We start from the raw sequence: 20,188 nt of genomic DNA, 5'->3' as shown, positions 1-20,188 counted from the left end.
TGCCCAACATAACACGCACTTTAAAACACCATACAAACGGCTGTCCATTTAACTGGTAACAAAAAGTAACTTACGTTGCGCGCGCGTTTTTAGGAATTTTGTTGCTTTATTAGACAGAACTGAAAAAAAATATCATTAATGTTTTAATTTTAACTTGATATTAAATAAATGTCTCGAAAGACGAGTGAAACCGTGTTCAGGCACAGTAAAGCTACGCCAGATGAGTGTGGAAACGTAGCGTGGGAGGACGATGCATTAATTAAGGCGTATGATACGGCGGTATCAAATCTACAGAATTTCGACTTACGTACAAGTCCTTATCAGTCTTCCCCACCGTACGATGCCTCAGCTACCGTGTCTAACGAAACTGGTTACGTTGTTTGGAGCAGAACACCAAAAGTAGAGGTACAGCATTATGCCGATGATATTAAACAAAATGAAGAATGTGAGTATGCGTGTAACATGTTTATATCTGTATTCATTATTCCCGCAAAATAAGTTGGTTAAAATGCCGTAACTATTGCCATATTATATGAATGAATGAATGTAACTTACTTTATTTGCGCAAGGCCGGAAAACGAAAATCGTTGTCACACTGGTTTAACACCTCGTGCCAGCTTACGAGTTACCATGTATGTTACTTTGTGGGTGATTATTTTTTTTCTAACCACTACGCCATGGCGCCGGATATCTTCACATTGCAGCCCTTGGTTCAAATTGTCCAAAAGATATCAAGATAATTTGCAGCCCTTGGTTCAAACGGTCCAAAGATATCAAGATAATAGATAGAATATATGCTTTCGCTGTAGAAATACATTAACAGTTAACACCAGTTTAAATAATATTACTTTATAAATCTAATCAACTTTACCTTTTTTTGTAAATTTGGTGTTAGTGAAGAATCCTTCCCCCACTTTACTTGCTAACTACTAACCCCTATAACCACTAACCCCCTAACCACCAACCTTTAACACTTTTCACCAGCCCATTCTGCCATTTACTGAAAGATTCTTCACTAGTACCGTAAATTTTTCTAAAACAATATAAAAACGTATGTACAAATATAAATTTTTACAGATGTCGAAGAAAATGATGAAACATGGTCCGCTGGTGACGAATGCATGGCATATTTCTATGAGGATGGACTGTACTACCCTGCTGTCATACAATCTGTTGATTATGATGACGGAACAGCTACTGTGGAATATACCGACTACAACGGGGGTCCTGAGGCTGTACAGTTAGAAGACATACATCCGCGCCGGCTATGGAATCTCTCAGAAGTTGAATCAAATTTAAGCGAAACAACGCAATCATGTTCGAGCTCTGTAGCTAATAATGCTGATGATGAGCGGCAGAAAAAAGAAAATAAACCTCGTTTAAAATCTTCACATCATAACCATAAACAATTCATTCCGAAACCTTTTAATCTAATGCCGCCGTCTCCATGGATGTTACCGCCGGATTTAAATACGACAACGAATGATGTTAACAGCTTATCAAAAGACGCACTTTCGAATATGTTCGCCAGTTGGTATATGGCAGGGTATCAGACTGGTTTTCATAGAGGTCTAGCGTCTTCTTGTTGCAAAAATAATTGCAAAAAATGACCACAGAAATTATGTCTAAGCTATGAGCTGAACAGAGGAATTATGTATAAGTTGTTCTACTTTTTTGATTTAATAATGAAAGAAATTGCTGATTTGTTTTTCTACAATTATTTTGCCTTGTGTAAGTGTAGTTATAATGTGATTTGTAATGGCCTACATTTGCGCACTCGACTGCAGTATCTAGGTCTCAAGGTATCAATAACTTGTATTTGTGATCGATATGTAGAGAAATATCTACCATAGGCTACACAACAAATAGTGACAATCACACTTACACTCTTATTTTGTTTAGTTATTGCTGAATATTTGGTATTAGTTGTTAAACATGGGTGATAGTGGTGATGAATACAGTAGGCAACCTCGAGATAAATTTCAGCGAGAGAGAAGTGATCAGTTTGAAAGAAGGGGAAGGGAGAGAGAATATGGAAGAGAAAGGTAAGATTTTGATCTGTTTATAATAAAAATCGGTGTGTTTTTCCACTCTAGGTAATTAATAGCAGTTTTTTAATTCTCAGCCATACATTACAAAAATATGAAAAAAAGTAATCACCAACAAACTTTCATACGTGGTAACTTAGAAGTGGGCATGAGATGTATAAACCTAAACACCCGTGTTATAACGTCTGTTGTTGGCTGGCATGCAAGGATGAACAAGTTACATATGTGTTAACTTGTAAGCAGGCCAGAGGTATAAAACAGAGCACTTGTGTTATAACGACTGTTGTTGCCTGTCATGCGAGGGTTAAAAAGTTGCGTATATTCAACTTCCAATTTGTTTTTGCCAACCAGGAGTCGGGGATGGAACGCTCCAATGTCCGGAGGAGAGATGAAAGGCAACGGGATGCGACCGATGGGAGGGGAGGCAATGCCACGTCATCGTCCTCCAGATTATCCCATGGGAGGTCCTCCGGACATGAAGAGGAGGTTTAGTCCTGGGCGCGAATCTGAGATGAGAGGAAGGAAAAGAATGCGGTTAGTCTGTAATTTAATTTCACCTTTTTGTTATAGAGTCCAGAGATGTTTGTTTTTTAAATGTGAAATAAACAGTCTTGGTGGAAAAGCTATTTTAGTGATGCCTGTAAACTTTAAAGCTTGGAATTCATTAAATTGCCAATACATTTTATGCATAGTTTTATTTTAGTTTTATACCAGAATTTACTCTGTTGTAAAGTGTCAAGCAAACAAACAGGGCCAAACTAAAGTATACAGTAATCGTCACATAATACACATTAATTGAGATTTGGATAAAATTTATAAACCATGATGCCTATGATTTACATTACTACTTGCATAATACACTGCCTTTCACTATGGTGTGCCAGTAGTATGCTCCATTTGTAAATGATTTTTACATCCTGAAACAACATCCACCCATTTTTAATTCCCATTTTTCATACAGTCCATTTGAACCTGGGTTTGAGGGAGGTTGGGGTGGTGGGTGGAACCGACAACCATTTCACCCCCGTGACGAGTGGGGGCAAGGGGACCGGGGTTCGGGACACCCCATGGACATGCAACCAACTGGACCCAAAATGTTGACTTTCAAACAATGGCTGAATAACCAGGTGAGAATATTAGAATATGATCTTAAGCTGTTTTTTTTTTAATTACTATGTAACCAGTGGCATGGCAAGGGGGATTTTATGGGGTTGCGTATACTCCCTTTTTTTCTATATTGAACTCCCCCCCCTGTTTTTAGAATAAAACCCACTTTATTTTTTTTCCTGGCTATGCCCCTGCTTGTAACATAAACAGCATGGGTGCTGGGGTAATGTGATTCCCATGTCCTCGACAAGGACCTTACTGATGTAGAATAGAATAAGCAGTTAGCAGGGAACTATTTTAATGAAGCTAGTATATAAGCGCAAACTTATAAAAAGCAGAATTATAACCGTTTAAGATCATAGGCTAGTGAATAAACGCCTAAGCACAGAAATTAAAGACTGTATTTTCACTTGTAAAACTATGTTTTTGATTAAACAAAAACTGTATTTGACTTTTAAAACTGCGAAAGATTACAATGTAATTTGTATTTTTAACGATAATATTAAATTGTACGTTCCTCACAGAAAGATGACATCACTGATGAGGAAGCCGTGAAAAATTACACAGAATATAAAATCAACTTTCGCAGACAACAGTTGCAAGAATTTTTTATCGCTCATAAAGATGAAGAATGGTGAGTTTATCATGAATATCAAATTCACGGGATATTCATTATTATATTCCTTTTTAGTTCTATGCGAAATATTGGAGTAAAAAGGCATGTTATGCTTTATAGGCTGGATATTAGGTAGTTTAGTCTTTAATTTTGGATTGTTTTTTGCTGCAAAAACACTAAAAACATTTTTTCTGAATTAAAACGTTTACACAATTCGAAAAATTTCTTTTGTAACAGTGTAGATAGTAAATGATATCAAACGAATGTGAATACTCCAAATTAAAACCATTTTTTTTATAAATCTTCACCAATTTTTCGTCAACAGGTACAAGAAGGAAGCAAATGAAATAGTTTTCAATATAAGATACTTAGGTCTGACCAGACAGATTTAGTGTTTGAAAATTGTATTACTGAGAAGGGTCAGACAGGTTTTAGATGCTTTGTATACCTGAATAGCTAATTAGTTTTACACATCCTCGGTCATCAAAGGTAAACTTTAAAATGTTTTAATAATTTTCAAAAAAAACTAAATTTTCAAAAAAACTCAAATTCTTAAAACTAGTATATACAATATTTTTTTCTTTTAATGCAGAATATAATAACCTCATCTATTTTCATGTATTATTTCATCATTTTTTTAAAGGTTTAAAGAGAAATACGAGCCAGATGAAGCCGACAAGCGTTTCTCGGACCAGCGTAGTAGTATCTTATGGAGGGCAGATGTTTATTCAAAGTTGATAAAAATGGATACGTTTGACTTGGTGGATATTGACCTTGCTAATGAAGAACATATTATCAAAGTTCTCGACAGTGGTTCGTATTTGATGTTCTGATCTTGTATTGAACTTGTCTATCCTTATTGGAATTTTCATGAAACTGTTGATTTTCATGAATCTTTGTTGGTTTTCATGAATCTGTTGATTTCATGAAACTGTTGATTTTCATAAAACTGTTGATTTTTTATGAAACTTTATTTTCATGAAACTGTTGATTTTCATAAAACTGTTAATTTCATGAAACTGTTGATTTTCATAAAAATCTGTTGATTTTCATGAAACTGTTGATTTTCATGAAAGTGTTGATTTTCATGAAAGTGTTAATTTCATTAAATTGTTGATTTCATGAATCTGTTGATTTTCTTGAATCTGTTTTCTCAATTTCATAAAACTGATGATAAAAATCTTCCTAACCTCCCAAATCCCTCCTCTTCCCCAGCTGTGATCCTAATGGAAGGAGGAAACGATGAGGATTTGAAAATCTTGGATGAAGATCCAGCCTCACTGAATGTGGATGATCCTCCACAAACTCTTGCATCCGATGCAAAGTCTGAGGATGCAAAGGAAGATAAAGAAGAAAAGAAAGAAACAATTATGCAGGTTTACTGTCCAATTTTTTTAAACTTAATTGTTTCAAAATTGCATAATTTTTATTATTGCAAAATTAAAAATCTTATTATTTTAAAGTTTATTTGTAGCTTATTTTTCAAATGTATAGTTCAGCAAGGGTAATGGGCCAACTCTGGCATATATAAATCTCAGGTCACTTTTAGTAGGATCTCACCCATTTAAAATCTATAGAATGGCTTGCAGTATATTACATTTCACAGTTTATGTTTTTTCTATATAGCTTTTAAATCTCAGTAGTTCTGAATAACCTATATAATATGAAGACTACTATATATGTGTGTGTGTGTGTGTGTTGGCTTAACTTGTGTGTATTCCATACAGCCCGATTCACTAACAGAGGAACAATATGAGATGAAAAAGCAAGCTGAGCTGTTTAAACAACTGGTGAAAAAAACAGAATCCGAATCAGAACCAGAAATTGTAGGTTGTATGATAAATGAATGATCTAATTAGTGTTTATAGTGAGGTAGATCTAGACCTAAATTAAGTAGAAGTCTCATTTGCCATTTGTGTGTGTGTGTAGAGTTTTATGGAAATAAAGCTTTTTGTGTGAAGACGACCATGTTCTAAATCTAAATAACTGCACAAAAGGCCTGTTATATTGTGCCACACATTTGTTTTTTGTTTGTTGCGTAGAGAAATTTAGACTGTGGCAAAATGGTTAGCGCGCATGCCTCTGAGCCAGAGGAAATTGGTGAAAGGCTTGTCACTGCTACCATCGAGGGTGAATGACTGAATGTGTTCTTGGGCAAGACACTTAACGGCAATTGCTCCAATCCATTGGTCACTAATGCGCTGTCCAAATTATCAGCCATTAATAAAAAATTAATAATAATCACCTACAAAGTAACATACATGGTAACTTGTAGGCCGACATGAGTTGTATGAAACAGTACACCAGTGTTATAACGACAGTCGTTTTCCGGCCATGCCAGGATACGCCAAGTTTTTCAATTCAATTCAAATGTTTCAATATGTTAGATCCCCTTTAAAAATCATTGAACATTTCCCTGATAAGAATATTATCACTCAAACTACTTACATTTAACTATCAACAGCCATCTACTGGTGATGGAGAAGGTTTGGAACAACATGAAACAACTCTGGAGGATGAACAGAAGAATCAATCGAGTGAAAATGAAAGGAAATCCGATACTGAAGGTTTTTATAATGTTTGTTATATATATAGTAGGGTCGGGGAAAGATGGGAAACCTTTTCTTTCTATTTTCCCATCCAATTTGGCAGTAAATAATGAACATTCAATAAAATATAAAGCTGTATCCTCACTGCTCCCATAAACCATTGTTAATTGTTTAAAACACAATCAGAATATTTGGATAATATGTGCTAAAAGTGTCCTGTCTCCCCTCCTACTATATGTGGTGTTATGTTAATGATTTGGTTTGGCTAAAATCTAACTTGTTGTTTAGACAATGAAGCTGATAATGTGGAGAAACCTACAGAGGATGGAGAGGTAGAATTATTGATGTATTTTAACACTAATGCACTTTATAAATTTAGCATGTATATTGCATTTATGCTATGCTTGTTCTAATACAGTTAAAGGGGTACCAACAAAAAATCAAAATTTTTATACTGATATAATTGTTCAAATGCGGTCTAAAGGAAGCATCAAAGTTTAAAAAAAACAGCTTTTAAAAAAATTGCGTAAAATTACCCGCTGGAGTAATAAGAAAATTCAGAACAAATTTTGAATTCAGTATTTCTGATTTTTTAGTAACTGTTTCGTTTTTTTGAAATTTTTGTGGGACCTTTACATTTGAGCATCTCTATCTATATAAAAATTTTGTATATTCAATTTTTCATTAATATGCCCCTTTAACTAAATAAAAACTTGAGCACCAGACCATGGTATATTCTTGTATTATAACAGTTGAAACAGCCACCTAAAGCTCGTGCTTTGCATCAAACTCACTCCATATTCATGAGGAATCTTCCACCATCTGTTAGCAAACTGGATATCATTAATCTTTGTAAAAGATTTGCTGGATTTATTCGAGTGGCGTTTTCTCATCCACTTGAAGACAGAAAGTAAATTGTTTAGATATTTTCTGTTGAATCATTAGGTTTTACTCGACAGTGAGCATCAGGTGTATTATTGTATATAAACACAATATTTTATGTGCTACTTAAGCATATGTTCTCTGTTATAACTCGACAGCGGACAAGCCGGACATGAGGTGTTTTAAACCCACTATATTACTTTTTAAGCATATGTTCCTTTTCTCTGTTATACCTTGACAGTGGGCATCAGGTATAAGGCATATGTTCATGTAATAACTTAACATTGAGTGTAATGTGTATGTAAAAGTACAATATCTCTGTCTGGTTGATAGAATACTCACGTTATAACTTCCTAATCCAAGTAAATACTACTAACTTGTTTAGGTTTATGAAATAATGAACAACATATTAATAAAACCAAACTTAAATAAAATCATTTTGTAGTAAGCTATTAGATTCAAATAAATAATTAATATTTATACCAAATGTTGCCTAAATCACAGGTCCTCATAGACCTCACTCATACAGAATGGAATAGTATTTATACTTCTTATTTTTTTACCTTAAATTACTTCTTAATTTAGTCGTTTCTACCGGCGTTGTTGGGTAACATTTGATCGGAACGTGAATATCAAGGATATTTGTTGGAATCTGAATAACTTGAGGGTAAGTTCATTTTGTTTAATATGAACTACAGTGTAAGGTTATATAGTAGGGTGGGGGAAGACGGGACACTTTAACACTTAACATTCCAAGTATCTTGGTCGTGTTTTAAACATTTAACAACGATCTAGAGAGTTGTGAGGATGCGGTTTTTTAATTCTTTGAACGTTCTTTGTTTACTATTAAATGGGAAGAGAAAATGGAAAAAATAGGTGTCCCATTTTCCCCCATCTTGCCATATACCAGATTCCAGAAGCAATAGATTTATTTATATTTGTCTAACTTTGGTACGAGTTACCTCTATCTGTAAATAAAAATGTAAAAGCCCCCCAAAAAATTCTTAAATTTTTTTGAGGCTGTAAAAAATATGTTAATATAGGGGTGTAAAAAATTTTAAGACTGTAAAAAAAATAAAAATTTCAGGCTATAAAAAATTAGTTGTAAATATATAATAAAACAAATGTAAATAATTTTTATTGCTGTTCTTTACTTTTGTGACAGCTTCGAGACTTAGAGTTAAACCCAGTTGTAAATCGTGATTTATCTCGCCGTGTTCGTCCGATATCTGGTATTGCACAACATGTTCAATGTGCAAGAAATGACTTGCGCAATGTGGCGCGACTTATTATGCATCTCGATGGAAAATGGAAGTTATGGGAAGACAATAAAGAGGTGGGTGGTGATAGCGCTGGCAAAGTGGTTGTCATTTCTGTGGTCTAGTGTGTTTATAGATTCAAGGCTTGATGCTGCTATGATTTTAGGTTTCCGTCTTTGCCCAAGACACTTAACAGCAGTTGCTCTAACCCAGTGGTTTCTTATGGGTTGTCTAAATTAACCACCATACAATATTTTTTTTAAATGAAAAAAATAGTCACCAGAAACCACAAAGTTAACGATTATCATTGCTCCACCATTTGAGGATAAATGAGTTTCATTCACTGATTGTTTGATGTTATTGTATGAAAAATAATGGTTGACTGTGTGGACGATGTAGACCGGGATGAAGCTGCACCAGTGACAGACTTAAATGAGCTTTCCGAGAGTTGGGGTAATGAGCCAAATCTGGCCTAAATCCCTGGTCCTTACAAGGACCTCATCCACAAAAACAATATTGTAATTTTAATAATGTGACCTTAAATTTGTTGCAGGTAAAAGACGAAGATAAGAAGACTGATGAAAAAGATGAACCTGGCAATCCTTGGCTGAAGAACATCTCGGAGTATTTGGTTGATGAGATGGATGCAGAGGAAGAGGAGCTGGTGGGTGATACGGGGAAGAAGGAGGAGGGAGAAGATCGCGAAGGAGCTGCTCCCATTGTTAAGATCACAAGGGATGAAAAACTCATCAAGGTGATGAAATCATGAAATAGTTTCATGTGATTTGTTGTATTTTTCATGAGGTAATTTTAGTGACCATGATTTTTCATGGTGTCATGATGCTTGATTTGTTGTATTTTTCATGCGAAAAATTGGTTACCATAGTTTTTCAGGGTTTCCTATGGTTTTATGGTTTCATATGAAAATTTTAGTGACATCAGTTCAGTTGATACTGTCTTATCTAGCGCTGTGGTACAGTGGTTAAGCGCTTGTATTGTAATCGAAGGATACGGAGTTCAAGGCTCAGCACTATTACCAAATACTGACTTAACTCCTAGGCCCCAAATACATTTTTTTTAATGTCACTAACTATATAGAATAAAATATAGTATTTTTATCATGTGAATTTAATCATATTGTTTATTGCACAGGTATTGGATAGGTTGTTGTATTATCTACGGATCGTTCATTCAGTTGATTATTACAACGCAAGCGAATATCCATGCGAGGATGAAATGCCAAACAGGTTATTTAGTTTAATTTATTGCCTGAAATATAAATAGTACTATGGGGGAAGATGGGACAACTTTAGTACCTTTTATAAGTAGGAGCCATGGGGATTCAGTTTTATAAATAATTGAATGTTCTTTGTTTACTACCAAATGGGACAGGAAAATAGAATGATAAGGTGTCCCATCTTCTCCCACCCTACTGTATCACATTTAAATGTAAAAAAAACATGTTAAAATTTTCCACAAATTTTTTAGCACAAAATTTTAGATTCTTTAAAAAGGTTTGTTAGGAGTGAAACAAGTTATCCAAAGTATTTTCTATACACAGATGTGGGATCATGCATGCCCGTGGTCCCATTCCACCTAACCTGCTCACTAAATCTGATATCAACGAATTCCAAAAGCGTTTCAATGATAAGTTGGCCCACATTCTCAACTTCAAGGAGCAGCTAACAGATGAAGAAGCTAAAAAACTTGGTGAGATGATTTTCATATGATGCGTTATCATGTGCTGTATCATGTTATGTTTACATTATAAAATAAAATACCTTTTTTATATTGCATAAACGTCTAAAATTCTTTTTATGTAATGTTACACCCCATGCACACTGTCAAGCTTTTAATAAATAATAATATAATAACTTTATTTGTCTCTCCGATTTACGAGAGCAAAGATTTAGAAATATTTTAAGCGAAAAGACAGGATATAGCAAAAAAACAACAGGTGTTAAAACATGTTTACAGTTAAGAACATATTTACATTTAGTTGGAAGAAAATAAGCGTGGTCGCTACACCTAATAAAATATATGTTTTTTTAACTAATATAAAAAAATTGATGTTCTGTCAAGTTTGCATGTTGCACATGGTATATTTATATTGTATAGTGTGTGGCTGGTACAATTACAATGCTTGTTTTGTGTACAAATGGTATCTACTTTGTGACATCATAATGTATTTATACAGGCCCAAAAGACGAGGAAACAGAAGTGGAAAAATTCATCACTGCAAATACTGAGGAACTGGGAAAGGATAAATGGCTGTGTCCTCTTAGTGGAAAAAAATTCAAAGTAAAATATACTAGTTTTTTTCTTTCTTACTTCTGTTACCAGGCATAATATAACAGTTTTAACGTTTTATTCATCAGATGAGCTAAAAAAATTATTTTTTTTATTTAAAAAAATGATAAAAATTCTTGATCTTTTGTTTTGTTGTTTTGGCTTGTCCCAAAAATAATTTAAAAGGAAATTGTACATAGGATGCCATAATGGCAGCACTTTGGCCTGTGTCTACGGTACTATAAATGTGCTTAGTGTTAGGCCTTCTATATTTTATTGTACGTGGTTGAGGTCCTACAAAGTGCATAGCATGGGACTGGAGATTTTGAGCACAGTTACTCTGTATAAAATAGTACATTGTTAAAACCTACATTATTTTTTTGTATGAAAAAAAGAGTTATTTTTGCTTTTATCATAAATATTTAAAAAATAACAATTATTATTAATCACTTTTTTAAAAAAAGGTCCAGACTACATACGCAAGCATATCTGAACCTTACTATTTATAAAAAAAGTACATTGTTAAAACCTAAATATTCCATTTTGTATCTAAAAACACTTTATTTCCTTTTTTATCATGAAGGGTCCAGATTACATCCGCAAGCATATCTTTAACAAACATGGGGATAAAGTTGAAGCTGTGAAAAAAGAAGTGAAATATTTCAACAATTACTTGATGGACCCCAGAAGACCGGGGCCAATGGAGGGGCAAGCAGGGAAACCCCCTTCTCACCCAGGTGGACCCCCACAGCAAGGTATGGGTTACAATGGACCCCCGCCGCGAGGGTATGGCCCTCCACCCCCATCAACACCACCTTTTCGTGGTGAACCAGGTTAGTGGGATCTGATGCAAAAACATTAAGTTTTTAACTATTTATGTTACAAAAAAATGAAAACAAATTTTACGTACAACGTAAAAAAAATAATTAAATAAAACTAAAAAAAAAAATAAAACATAATTACCTACAAATGTTGCAAAAAAGCTAAAAAAATAATTATCCCCAGTTGTGTGGTAACTTGTAAGCAACCATACATGTTAACTCATAAGCGGGCATGAGCCATGAGGTGTATGAAACAGAACACCCGTGTTATTAAACTGTCATTGCCTTACAAGGATAAACAACTTCCATTCGTTTCATCACAGGACGTGGACAATACTCCACACCACAATATCATCAGAGACCTCCTAACCCATATGGTAACGGGGCTGGACGTACTTACCCACCAAAGGCAGCAAGAATGGGGTAAGTTGTATATCATTATCGGTTTTTATTGCTTCTATTCCATGTGAGTAAGGTCCTCATCAAGGACCAGGGATTTAGACCAGATTTGGCCCATTACCCCAACACAGGCCGCTTATATACATCGTTTATGCGAATAGTATGACTTGGACCTTGAATTTTTTGCCATTTTTCGTTTGTTGCATGTCAGGACATGGACTTCTGTTCTACTGTATTACATATTTCTGTTCTTAGTGATCCGTACGCATCTCGTCCCATTGTTGGATACCAAGATCTTGATGCACCAGAAGACACCGACTTATTCTAGAAGTGACATCATCAAAATATCAAACAAAAAATAATCTTGTTCAAAAAGAGCCATCATGGAATAGCAAAAATCTATCAAACGAAAACTCTGTTTAAAGCAACAGTTGCTATAGTTAAAAACTTGTATAAAACATCACAACCAAATCTGAAATGTCTTGTATTTAAAATGATAAGAAAAGTTGGTTTAAAAAAAACAAGAGCAGGTAATAGAACGAAAGTTTAGAAGTCTCAGCTCAGTGTCCAGGAGGTGGTTGAACTAGCTCTTGGAATTTTGAAATAAAATCCATGCTGTTTTCACTGATAAGACATTGAAGAGGAGGATCTGTTTCGCATTCGTTTAACATCCCGGAGGCAGGACTTGACCCCGATCGAACATATTTGAATTTTGTGGATGAGAATGTTAAACTGTCCATGGAGTCTCTGTAAATTTGAGGTTGGTTAGTTGTTATAATGATACAATATTGGGAGTTATGTATATATCAGTTAGACAAGAAGGTATATTACAGCTTAACAAATCAATCTTTATATAGTAGGGCGGGACACATTTAGCACATAAATAACCTGATCTTGTTTTAAACAATTAATGGGAGTCGTTAGAGTACGGTTTTATAAATCTTTGAATGTTCTTCATTTACAACCAAATGGGAGAAGAAAATTAAATGAAAAGGTGTCCCATCTTCCCCCGCTATATACCACATATGACCATTGTCACATTTCTGAATATAAAACCTGTATAATTATTGCACTGTGGCATGCGCCAAACCTGAAGTAATGGGCTGTCTCTGGCCTTAACCCCAGGTTCCCTGACATTCCTTGCAAAGACTGTACCCATAATTAAAGGAGATAGCTTTGGACATTCTGTGTACCCATAATTAAAGGAGATAGCTTTGGACATTCTGTGTACCCATAATTAAAGGAGATAGCTTTGGACATTCTGTCTAATCATGTAACCAATCAGACAAAACTTACTCATCACTTGAAACAACCCGCTGCGGTGTATTCAACACATCAGAATATTCTCTTCTGTTTGTCAGGAATGGTGATTCTGACCTCATTTTATCTGGAGATATTTGTAAGTCAATTGCAGGCATAGAAAGCATGGGAGGTGACCTTGCCTGGTTTCTCTGTTAAAAGAAAGGATGTTTTGATCAAAAGATAGATCGGGACAGATCTCATGGCATGAGTGTATAAAACAGAGCACCCGTATTATAACAACTGTTGTTGCCCTATTACTGAAGGATAAAGTTGTCAGTAATTCATTCATGTAGCCAAAAAGATTCTTTAATGTTATTATTAAAGGAGCAAACAGTTTGAACAATTTTACCCGTCAAAAAAATGCAAAAAAAATATTTTTTAAACTAAATTTTTACTTGTATGAGGTTTGCTTGGTTTGTGTTGTATTCTCTCGTATTTTTCTTCATAAACAAAAGATCATTTGTATCCGACGAAAAGTTGTCAGCACTAAACGCATCTATCGTTGGTATTAATGTATTTTCCATCATAAGTTTATGTGGCTTCTCAGTTTCATCTTCAGTTGTTAGAACAACACTTTCTGAACTACTAGTTGAAGGTGGGGGTGTTAATATTGACTCTACAGAAGCCACAACATTCTGTATTGGAACATCAGTAGCTGTAGCATGCTTGCTTGAAGTTTCTGCCTCATTACCACCACTTTGTTCAGACTGCATCACTTCTGTACTGATTTCAATACAACCAAGGTCAGGCAGTCTTTCACTGTACGAAGTTTGAGCATCTGCACTACTATTGCTTGTGAGTGTGGTTGGGGTAGAGATTTCTCGCTTTGTGCTTCAACAGCAGGTTTTTCAGGGTTGTTTGCAACAGGTTGTACTGTTGGTATGAAACCAACTTTTTTATTCCCACCCGAAACAACCGAAAATTTCTTCATTTTACGAACACCAACTGCTCTTCTGTTGTTGCTTAAATCATGCATGGGATGTTTGAAAAGTTCATTCCTGTGGCCACGAATTTGCCCGTTCTGATCCAGCTCTACTGGTGTCTGGTACATGACCGAATTTGGACCACGAAATTGACCTGCATAAAATACACTATTAACACTAATACAGTAGGCTATACCATAACAAAACTGTTCATTATCTCTTTAATAAGGGAGATCATATTATTAAAACAAAGAAGAGAATGGAAATCAACAGCAAAATGACAGTCGTTAAAACATGCTATAAAAAACAAGTGTGGCTATTAATTGTTATATAAATATTATATTTCATAAATATAACAAGTGAAAAAAAATAACAAGATTAAGTGTTAACTTACTTGAGGTAGATTTCCGATGATAATATGGAAGTTGTGGGACAGCGAAAGAAGTTGAAGCAGTTGACAGTTTACTTAACCCACGACCATATTTCTTTATTGTCGGTGGGGATAACATTTGCTGAAAGAAAAGTCGCCGTTAAAGAATATCTGTAATACTGAATGTTTTGTGAGAAGAAATAAATGCAATGTTCGAATTTTTGAGCTATGATTGTACGTAACTTACTTTATTTTGGTGTAACTGAAAAATGACAGTCGTTATAACACGGATGCTCTGTTTCATACACCTTGTGCCAGCTTAAAAGTTAACACATATGTCAAGGACACATACGCCCACAATGGTAGCAGGGCAAACTATAGATACATGTGTTAAGTTGTTAACACACAACTTTAACACTGTGCAATGCTTAGTAAACTATTTCACCTACAATCTACAATTCGGATTTTGGAAAACCAGGTTGTATGTATGTATGTAACTTACTTTTTATCCTCGCGTGGCCGGAAAACGACAGTTGTTATCACACGGGTTTAACACCTCGTGCCTTAGCTTTATGAGTTATCATATATAATTAGGTTACTTTGTGGGTGATTATTTTTTGGGGGAATTTTTTTATGTATGGCTGATAATTTGGACAACCCATTAGTGACTACTGGGTTGGAGCAATTGCCGTTAAGTATCTTGCCCAAGAAGACCAACAATGGTAGCATCGTCGTGCCTTGAACCCATTACCTCTGGGTTACAGGCAGGTGCGCTAACCACTATGCCATGGCGTGACGGTTGGCATTTAAACATAACCAAAATGCATCATCTAATAGTTAATCAACTTACCTCGTCCTGTGATGAACACTGAACTCCTACTTCTACTGTCTTTGACTGTTTGGTAGAAGAGCCAGCCCTGCCCCCATCTTCTGCTGTATTTTCTTCATAATGTTTTCCCGATAATTTAGTCTTTATAATAGCTGCAGTTTGTATCAAAGCATTGAGCGCTGAATTCGGAGAAATCTTTTGTTTAACTCCTTCATTTTTAGTAGAAGATTGAATCCAGTCGTAACATAATTTAAAGGAGGTAGGTTTCCCAAGCATCAAGTATATCTCTGCTATTGTAACACCTTCTGTATTATCCTCGTTCCAAATGCATTCCTGCCTCGTCCTGCTTGAATGAATGGCAGTACCACTATCATTTCCAGCTAATGCTGTCGTATTTACAACTTCTTTATCTTTAGAAGAAACTTGTATCTCTCTTTCAATACAGTTCAATGAGTTGAGGCACAATTCTGCAACATTTTCAGAGTTTTTCACTTGTGTTTCTTGAGTGGTTTCTGATGTGTTTGTTCTTAAAGCAGTGTTCACAGTTTTCACTTGTGTTTCTTGAGTTGTTTCTGATGTGTTTGTTCTTAAAGCAGTTTCCAGAAATTTAACTTGTGATTTTTGAGTTGTTTCTGATGTTTTTGTACTTAAACCAGTATCCAGAGTTTGAACCCCATCCATACATGAGCATTTTTCGCTATCACATAGCACACACACTCCACAATCAAGTGTATTTTCAAGTAATACATCTCCACAAATTGAAGTATCTAATGCATCCAAAACCATCTCAATGTCTTGATCAAGTACACCACTGTCGACATTAGAAACAGAAGTGTTAACTTCTTGTATGGAATTATCAACTAAATCATGGCACACATCTTCGTGATCAATTGATGACATTTGATCCTCACAAAAATCGGATGCAGGATTTGCAGCAACATTTTCGCTCTCGTCTTCCGAACTTAAATCCAGCGGTAAAGAATCCAAGTCAGTTCTAGCGAAAGTGGGATCTTCGTTTTTGTTTCCCGCTGATGATTTAAGCGACGTGTACGAAACTATGCAGTGGTTTTTATTCAATAGAATCTGAAACGAAAAATTTCTGAATATTGCAACACTCCACACTGTAGGATTTCATTTATTATTATTATCACAAAATAAGTCTTGAATAAATAAAATTTATTTCGTCTCTTTGGTCACGATAACGAAGAACGGGAGAGTTTACAAAAGCAAAAAACAGGTAGTAACGGTAAAACAACAGTTGTTAAAATAGATTATTGATGAAAAAGAAACTAATAATTTTTTAGATAAACTGCGTGACCGTTACACCCTACAGACAATACAATGAGTCTTACCTGATGTACTTTGACATGAGCTTTTATGTTTACTTCAGGAGGTGTGTAGATTTGTAGTTTATCATTAGAAGCATTGATAGGTGCGTTGCTACCATCAGCTTCATTTGATAAAGCGAACATTTTATCGCCTAGCGATCTCCATTTGTTAACGAGGTATTTTATGATGTAAGACAACTGGCAGTTTAAAGGTATGCTGAACCTGTATAACCAGATGAAATACGAATGCATTTATTGTAGATGTTTTTATAAACACAGAACAGAAATGTAGTAGGTTGGGGGAAAATGGGACACCTTTAACACATCATATCCAAATATCTTGATCGTGTTTTAAGCAATTAACAAAGGTCCATGGGAGTCGTGGGAATGCGGTTTTATATAGTTTGTAGTATATTAGAGTAATTATTGTCACACAAAGACAAGTTTAGTTAACAAGGAAAGATATGACGACGTTATAAGTGACCTGTACTAGCTGTATAATACACTTTGAATAAAGGAATGCATGTAACATATTTATCCTCGCATATGAAAGCAACCAAAGTTATCATAACACAAGTGTTCTGTTTCACACACTCGTGCCCGCTAACAAATTACCATGTATGTATCTATATTAGTAATTGCTCCTGTTTTACACACTACTGTCTGCTTACAAATTTTCAGGTATATATCGATAATTGTTTTTTTGTAGTTTATGGTTGAAAATTTAGACAACCCATAACCACTGTATTGGAGCAAGGTTGAAGGGCTTACCTTGTCCTTGGGTTGTGTGCAAGCATGTGGACTTTATTCCAAGCCTTCATTGAATAAGGTTGAAGTTCTAAGTTAACTCTTAATGGAAGTTTAACCCTTCGTGCCTCAGAATAACAAGATTTCTTAGCAGTATCTTTAATAAGAAACAAAAATTGAAAGACAATTTCCCTCAGGACTTAAAGCGCTAACATTGCATCAAACCAGAAACATTGCATCAACATTGCATCAAACCAGAGAAAAACTGGTTTGATGCAATGTTAGCAGTTTAAACTTTAAAGTAGTCATGGTGTTCTAATAACTGAAAACGTTTTCACTCAGGATTATATATAAAATTATACATATATAAACAGGAAAAGCTAATAACAAAGAATAACTGAAATATGTTTTCCCTGAGGACTTTATAGATAAATAATCCTAAATTACACAGGAACACTAACTCACCACTTTTGCTGCCGATTTGTTTCAATGCTTTACAAGTTGGAGTTTTGATTCGATAGTTTTTCCCTTTTAACCGGACACTTGTGAAACCAGAGTTAACAAGCTCATTTAGTTTCATGATCCCTTTTTTCTTCAAAGCATCTGAAACCAAAGTGTCAGTGCAGAGTTTTTACTGGGTTACTAGGACATTATAATGGTAATTGTAAACTTACACCCCCCGAGTTTTTTCCTCAGTTCTCCATAGTTGATCACAGCAAATAATTCTTGATTGGTTTTATTGCTTGCGCTCGAAATACTGCTCACTGAAATTTAAATATAGCTGAATCAATGAATGAATGTATGTAACTTGCTTTATCCTCGCGTGGCTGGAAAACAACCTATTAGTGACTACTGGGTTTGAGCAATTCCCGCTAAGTGTCTTGCCCAAGGACACATACGTCCACAATGGTAGCAGCGACGGGCTTTGAACCGATTACCTCTGGGTTAAAGGTATACCTGCTAACCACTTTGCCAAAGCCCGGAGCTCCATCAAAGTTTGACAAGAAATACATTTTCTAATTATTATAAACATGGGGCCAAATTTTTAAAACACAGGGGAAGCAAAAGATAGTTAGACACACTTTTCTGTGAAACAAATCAAGATTATTGGTTTAAATGTTTACTGAGTCATGCATTGAAATTTCAATGGCATGCTTTGGTACCTATATTATTAAACGATTTTATGTTTTGTGGGCCTATTATAACTATGCAAAAGCAAAAAAAAATGTAAAAATTATTAACAGTACCTTCACCATCAAGTAACTTGCTCACTGTAGTCCATGTACGATAATATAAATGCCGGACTTGATCCTTAGTTTTAACAACAGATTCTCCACCTTTTTTCCTGTGTTTTTGGGCAATTGCCTTTTGTATGGCTTCAAAATCTTTCCCATGCTGATGAAAAAAACACTTTAAGATAAAAAAACATAATTTTTTGGATTTTTTTATATTTGGCTAATAATTTGGACAACCGATTAGTGACCACTGGGTTGGAGCAATTGCCGTTAAGTGTCTTGCCCAAGAACACATACGCCCACAATGGTGGCAGCGACGAGCCTCGAACCCGTTACCTCTGGGTTACAGGCAGGCGCGCTAACCACTTTGCCACTGCACCAGATGTAGACAAATTCCCATACATGATTATCAAGGAAAACTTACAATTGCCACAGCATCAAAGAAATGATTCTTATCTTCCACACTCCATTGCTCTCTTACTCTTTTCTTCTTCATTGAAGTTGGTGTATTAATCAAAGCTTCAGTTCGTTGTTGCTTTCCATTCTCAGAATTAACTTTATCATCGTTGCTGCAACTGATAGAAGCATCTACTTTCAAAGGAGTTGCATCTGGTGTTGGACCTGGTGCTGCGATCAACAATTATGTCTTTAACATTTACATAGTTATTTTGTTATTTGACAATTTATATTACCATTACAATAAAAGTATTGTTATTTAAACAGTTCAATATTTTACAGTGAATACTATGAACATGCTTTGCTAAAGTTTAATACGTCTTTTCTATGAGGAAAAGCATTTATTGCTAAATTAAACACTGCCAGAATAGTTTAAATAATTCCCGCGAACCTGTACTTGAATCTGGTCGAAATCGTTTTACAGGTTTCACTGTCGCTCTTAAAACTGGTCCATTCGCAGATTTCTTTGATGGCTTTGTTAAACTTTGTCGTCTCCATACTCTTCCTTCTACAGGATCGCCTATATTTGGTGCATCCGACTGGCTAGACTCGTCACTTTTATCTTTAACATCTGTGTCCATTTTCAGAATTGGTCACGCCCATTCGGCGAGCGTTTCAACGCAAATCATTTCCAAACTTAAGCTGACTTTTGCATACAGTTTATATTCTACACTGCTGCACAAAATCGATCAATTAGTTTATAAAAGAGAATAATTGTACATTTGTACATATTAAACTTTGAGAACATATTCTTTTGTTTCAAATAATTAGGCTCAAATTTAAATAGATTTTTTTACAAATAAATTGCGATAAACGTTCATGTGTTAAGAAATTTATGTTTTAAAATAATTTAGTCATGAACACTCACAAAAAATAGATATTTAAGTTTTTTTAGTCAAAAAATTTACATAACTTGTTTGTGTTAATTGTCAACTTCACTAGGGATATCCCCTACTAAAACAGATTTAAATCAAGCTGTTTATGACGTCATTTTTACAAAAAGATTGATGTTTATTGGGGACCTTTCG

At 35.0% G+C, this 20,188-nt stretch overlaps 3 protein-coding genes across 5 annotated transcripts; 2 read left to right on the top strand and 1 right to left on the bottom strand.

Annotated features, from left to right (window-relative positions):
• The first annotated feature begins 44 nt into the window (after positions 1-44).
• On the top strand, positions 45-1,902 carry LOC100181024 (survival motor neuron protein-like). The gene is made up of 2 exons (XM_002131965.5): positions 45-445; positions 1,078-1,902. The coding sequence occupies exons 1-2, from the start codon at positions 169-171 to the stop codon at positions 1,608-1,610; spliced, it is 810 nt and encodes a 269-aa protein (XP_002132001.1). The 5' UTR covers positions 45-168; the 3' UTR covers positions 1,611-1,902.
• Positions 1,882-12,448, top strand: LOC100183370 (serrate RNA effector molecule homolog). The gene is made up of 19 exons (XM_002131959.4): positions 1,882-2,045; positions 2,400-2,582; positions 3,010-3,175; positions 3,680-3,789; positions 4,415-4,584; positions 4,987-5,147; positions 5,499-5,597; positions 6,236-6,338; positions 6,609-6,652; positions 7,073-7,230; positions 7,788-7,869; positions 8,368-8,538; positions 9,015-9,215; positions 9,614-9,708; positions 10,023-10,171; positions 10,659-10,762; positions 11,334-11,583; positions 11,895-11,994; positions 12,226-12,448. The coding sequence occupies exons 1-19, from the start codon at positions 1,936-1,938 to the stop codon at positions 12,296-12,298; spliced, it is 2,529 nt and encodes an 842-aa protein (XP_002131995.2). The 5' UTR covers positions 1,882-1,935; the 3' UTR covers positions 12,299-12,448.
• On the bottom strand, positions 12,442-19,837 carry LOC100177868 (protein cramped-like). 3 transcript variants are annotated; one of them, XM_002126410.5, is made up of 12 exons: positions 19,552-19,837; positions 19,129-19,331; positions 18,717-18,864; positions 18,144-18,233; positions 17,935-18,072; positions 17,494-17,626; positions 16,747-16,945; positions 15,416-16,477; positions 14,590-14,707; positions 13,668-14,349; positions 13,267-13,421; positions 12,442-12,717 (listed from the first exon to the last, which is right to left on the bottom strand). In XM_002126410.5, exons 1-10 carry the CDS (start codon positions 19,739-19,741, stop codon positions 13,985-13,987), a joined length of 2,646 nt encoding a protein of 881 aa, XP_002126446.3. In that variant the 5' UTR covers positions 19,742-19,837; the 3' UTR covers positions 12,442-12,717; positions 13,267-13,421; positions 13,668-13,984. The 3 variants fall into 3 exon arrangements, with proteins under 3 accessions (XP_002126446.3, XP_026693287.1, XP_018670384.1); XM_026837486.1 differs by having other exon boundaries at positions 19,129-19,325; positions 19,552-19,831; XM_018814839.2 differs by having other exon boundaries at positions 19,558-19,831.
• Between the last annotated feature and the right edge of the window lie 351 nt (positions 19,838-20,188).

The sequence above is a fragment of the Ciona intestinalis genome, chromosome 14 (assembly GCF_000224145.3).
Source record: "Ciona intestinalis chromosome 14, KH, whole genome shotgun sequence".
NCBI lineage: Eukaryota > Metazoa > Chordata > Ascidiacea > Phlebobranchia > Cionidae > Ciona > Ciona intestinalis.
This window is presented reverse-complemented; position numbering and strand designations above follow the sequence as displayed.

Excerpts from the sequence above, each read along its gene's own strand:
- LOC100181024 (XM_002131965.5), top strand. The coding sequence starts at position 169 with ATGTCTCGAAAGACGAGTGAAACCGTGTTCAGGCACAGTAAAGCTACG. Across the intron at positions 446-1,077 it reads TATTAAACAAAATGAAGAAT|ATGTCGAAGAAAATGATGAA; the intron begins GTGAGTATGCGT and ends AAATTTTTACAG.
- LOC100183370 (XM_002131959.4), top strand. The coding sequence starts at position 1,936 with ATGGGTGATAGTGGTGATGAATACAGTAGGCAACCTCGAGATAAATTT. Across the intron at positions 3,176-3,679 it reads AACAATGGCTGAATAACCAG|AAAGATGACATCACTGATGA; the intron begins GTGAGAATATTA and ends CGTTCCTCACAG. Across the intron at positions 4,585-4,986 it reads TATCAAAGTTCTCGACAGTG|CTGTGATCCTAATGGAAGGA; the intron begins GTTCGTATTTGA and ends CCTCTTCCCCAG.
- LOC100177868 (XM_002126410.5), bottom strand. The coding sequence starts at position 19,741 with ATGGACACAGATGTTAAAGATAAAAGTGACGAGTCTAGCCAGTCGGAT. Across the intron at positions 19,332-19,551 it reads TCGACCAGATTCAAGTACAG|CACCAGGTCCAACACCAGAT; the intron begins GTTCGCGGGAAT and ends TGTTGATCGCAG. Across the intron at positions 18,234-18,716 it reads CAAGTTACTTGATGGTGAAG|TGAGCAGTATTTCGAGCGCA; the intron begins GTACTGTTAATA and ends TTTAAATTTCAG.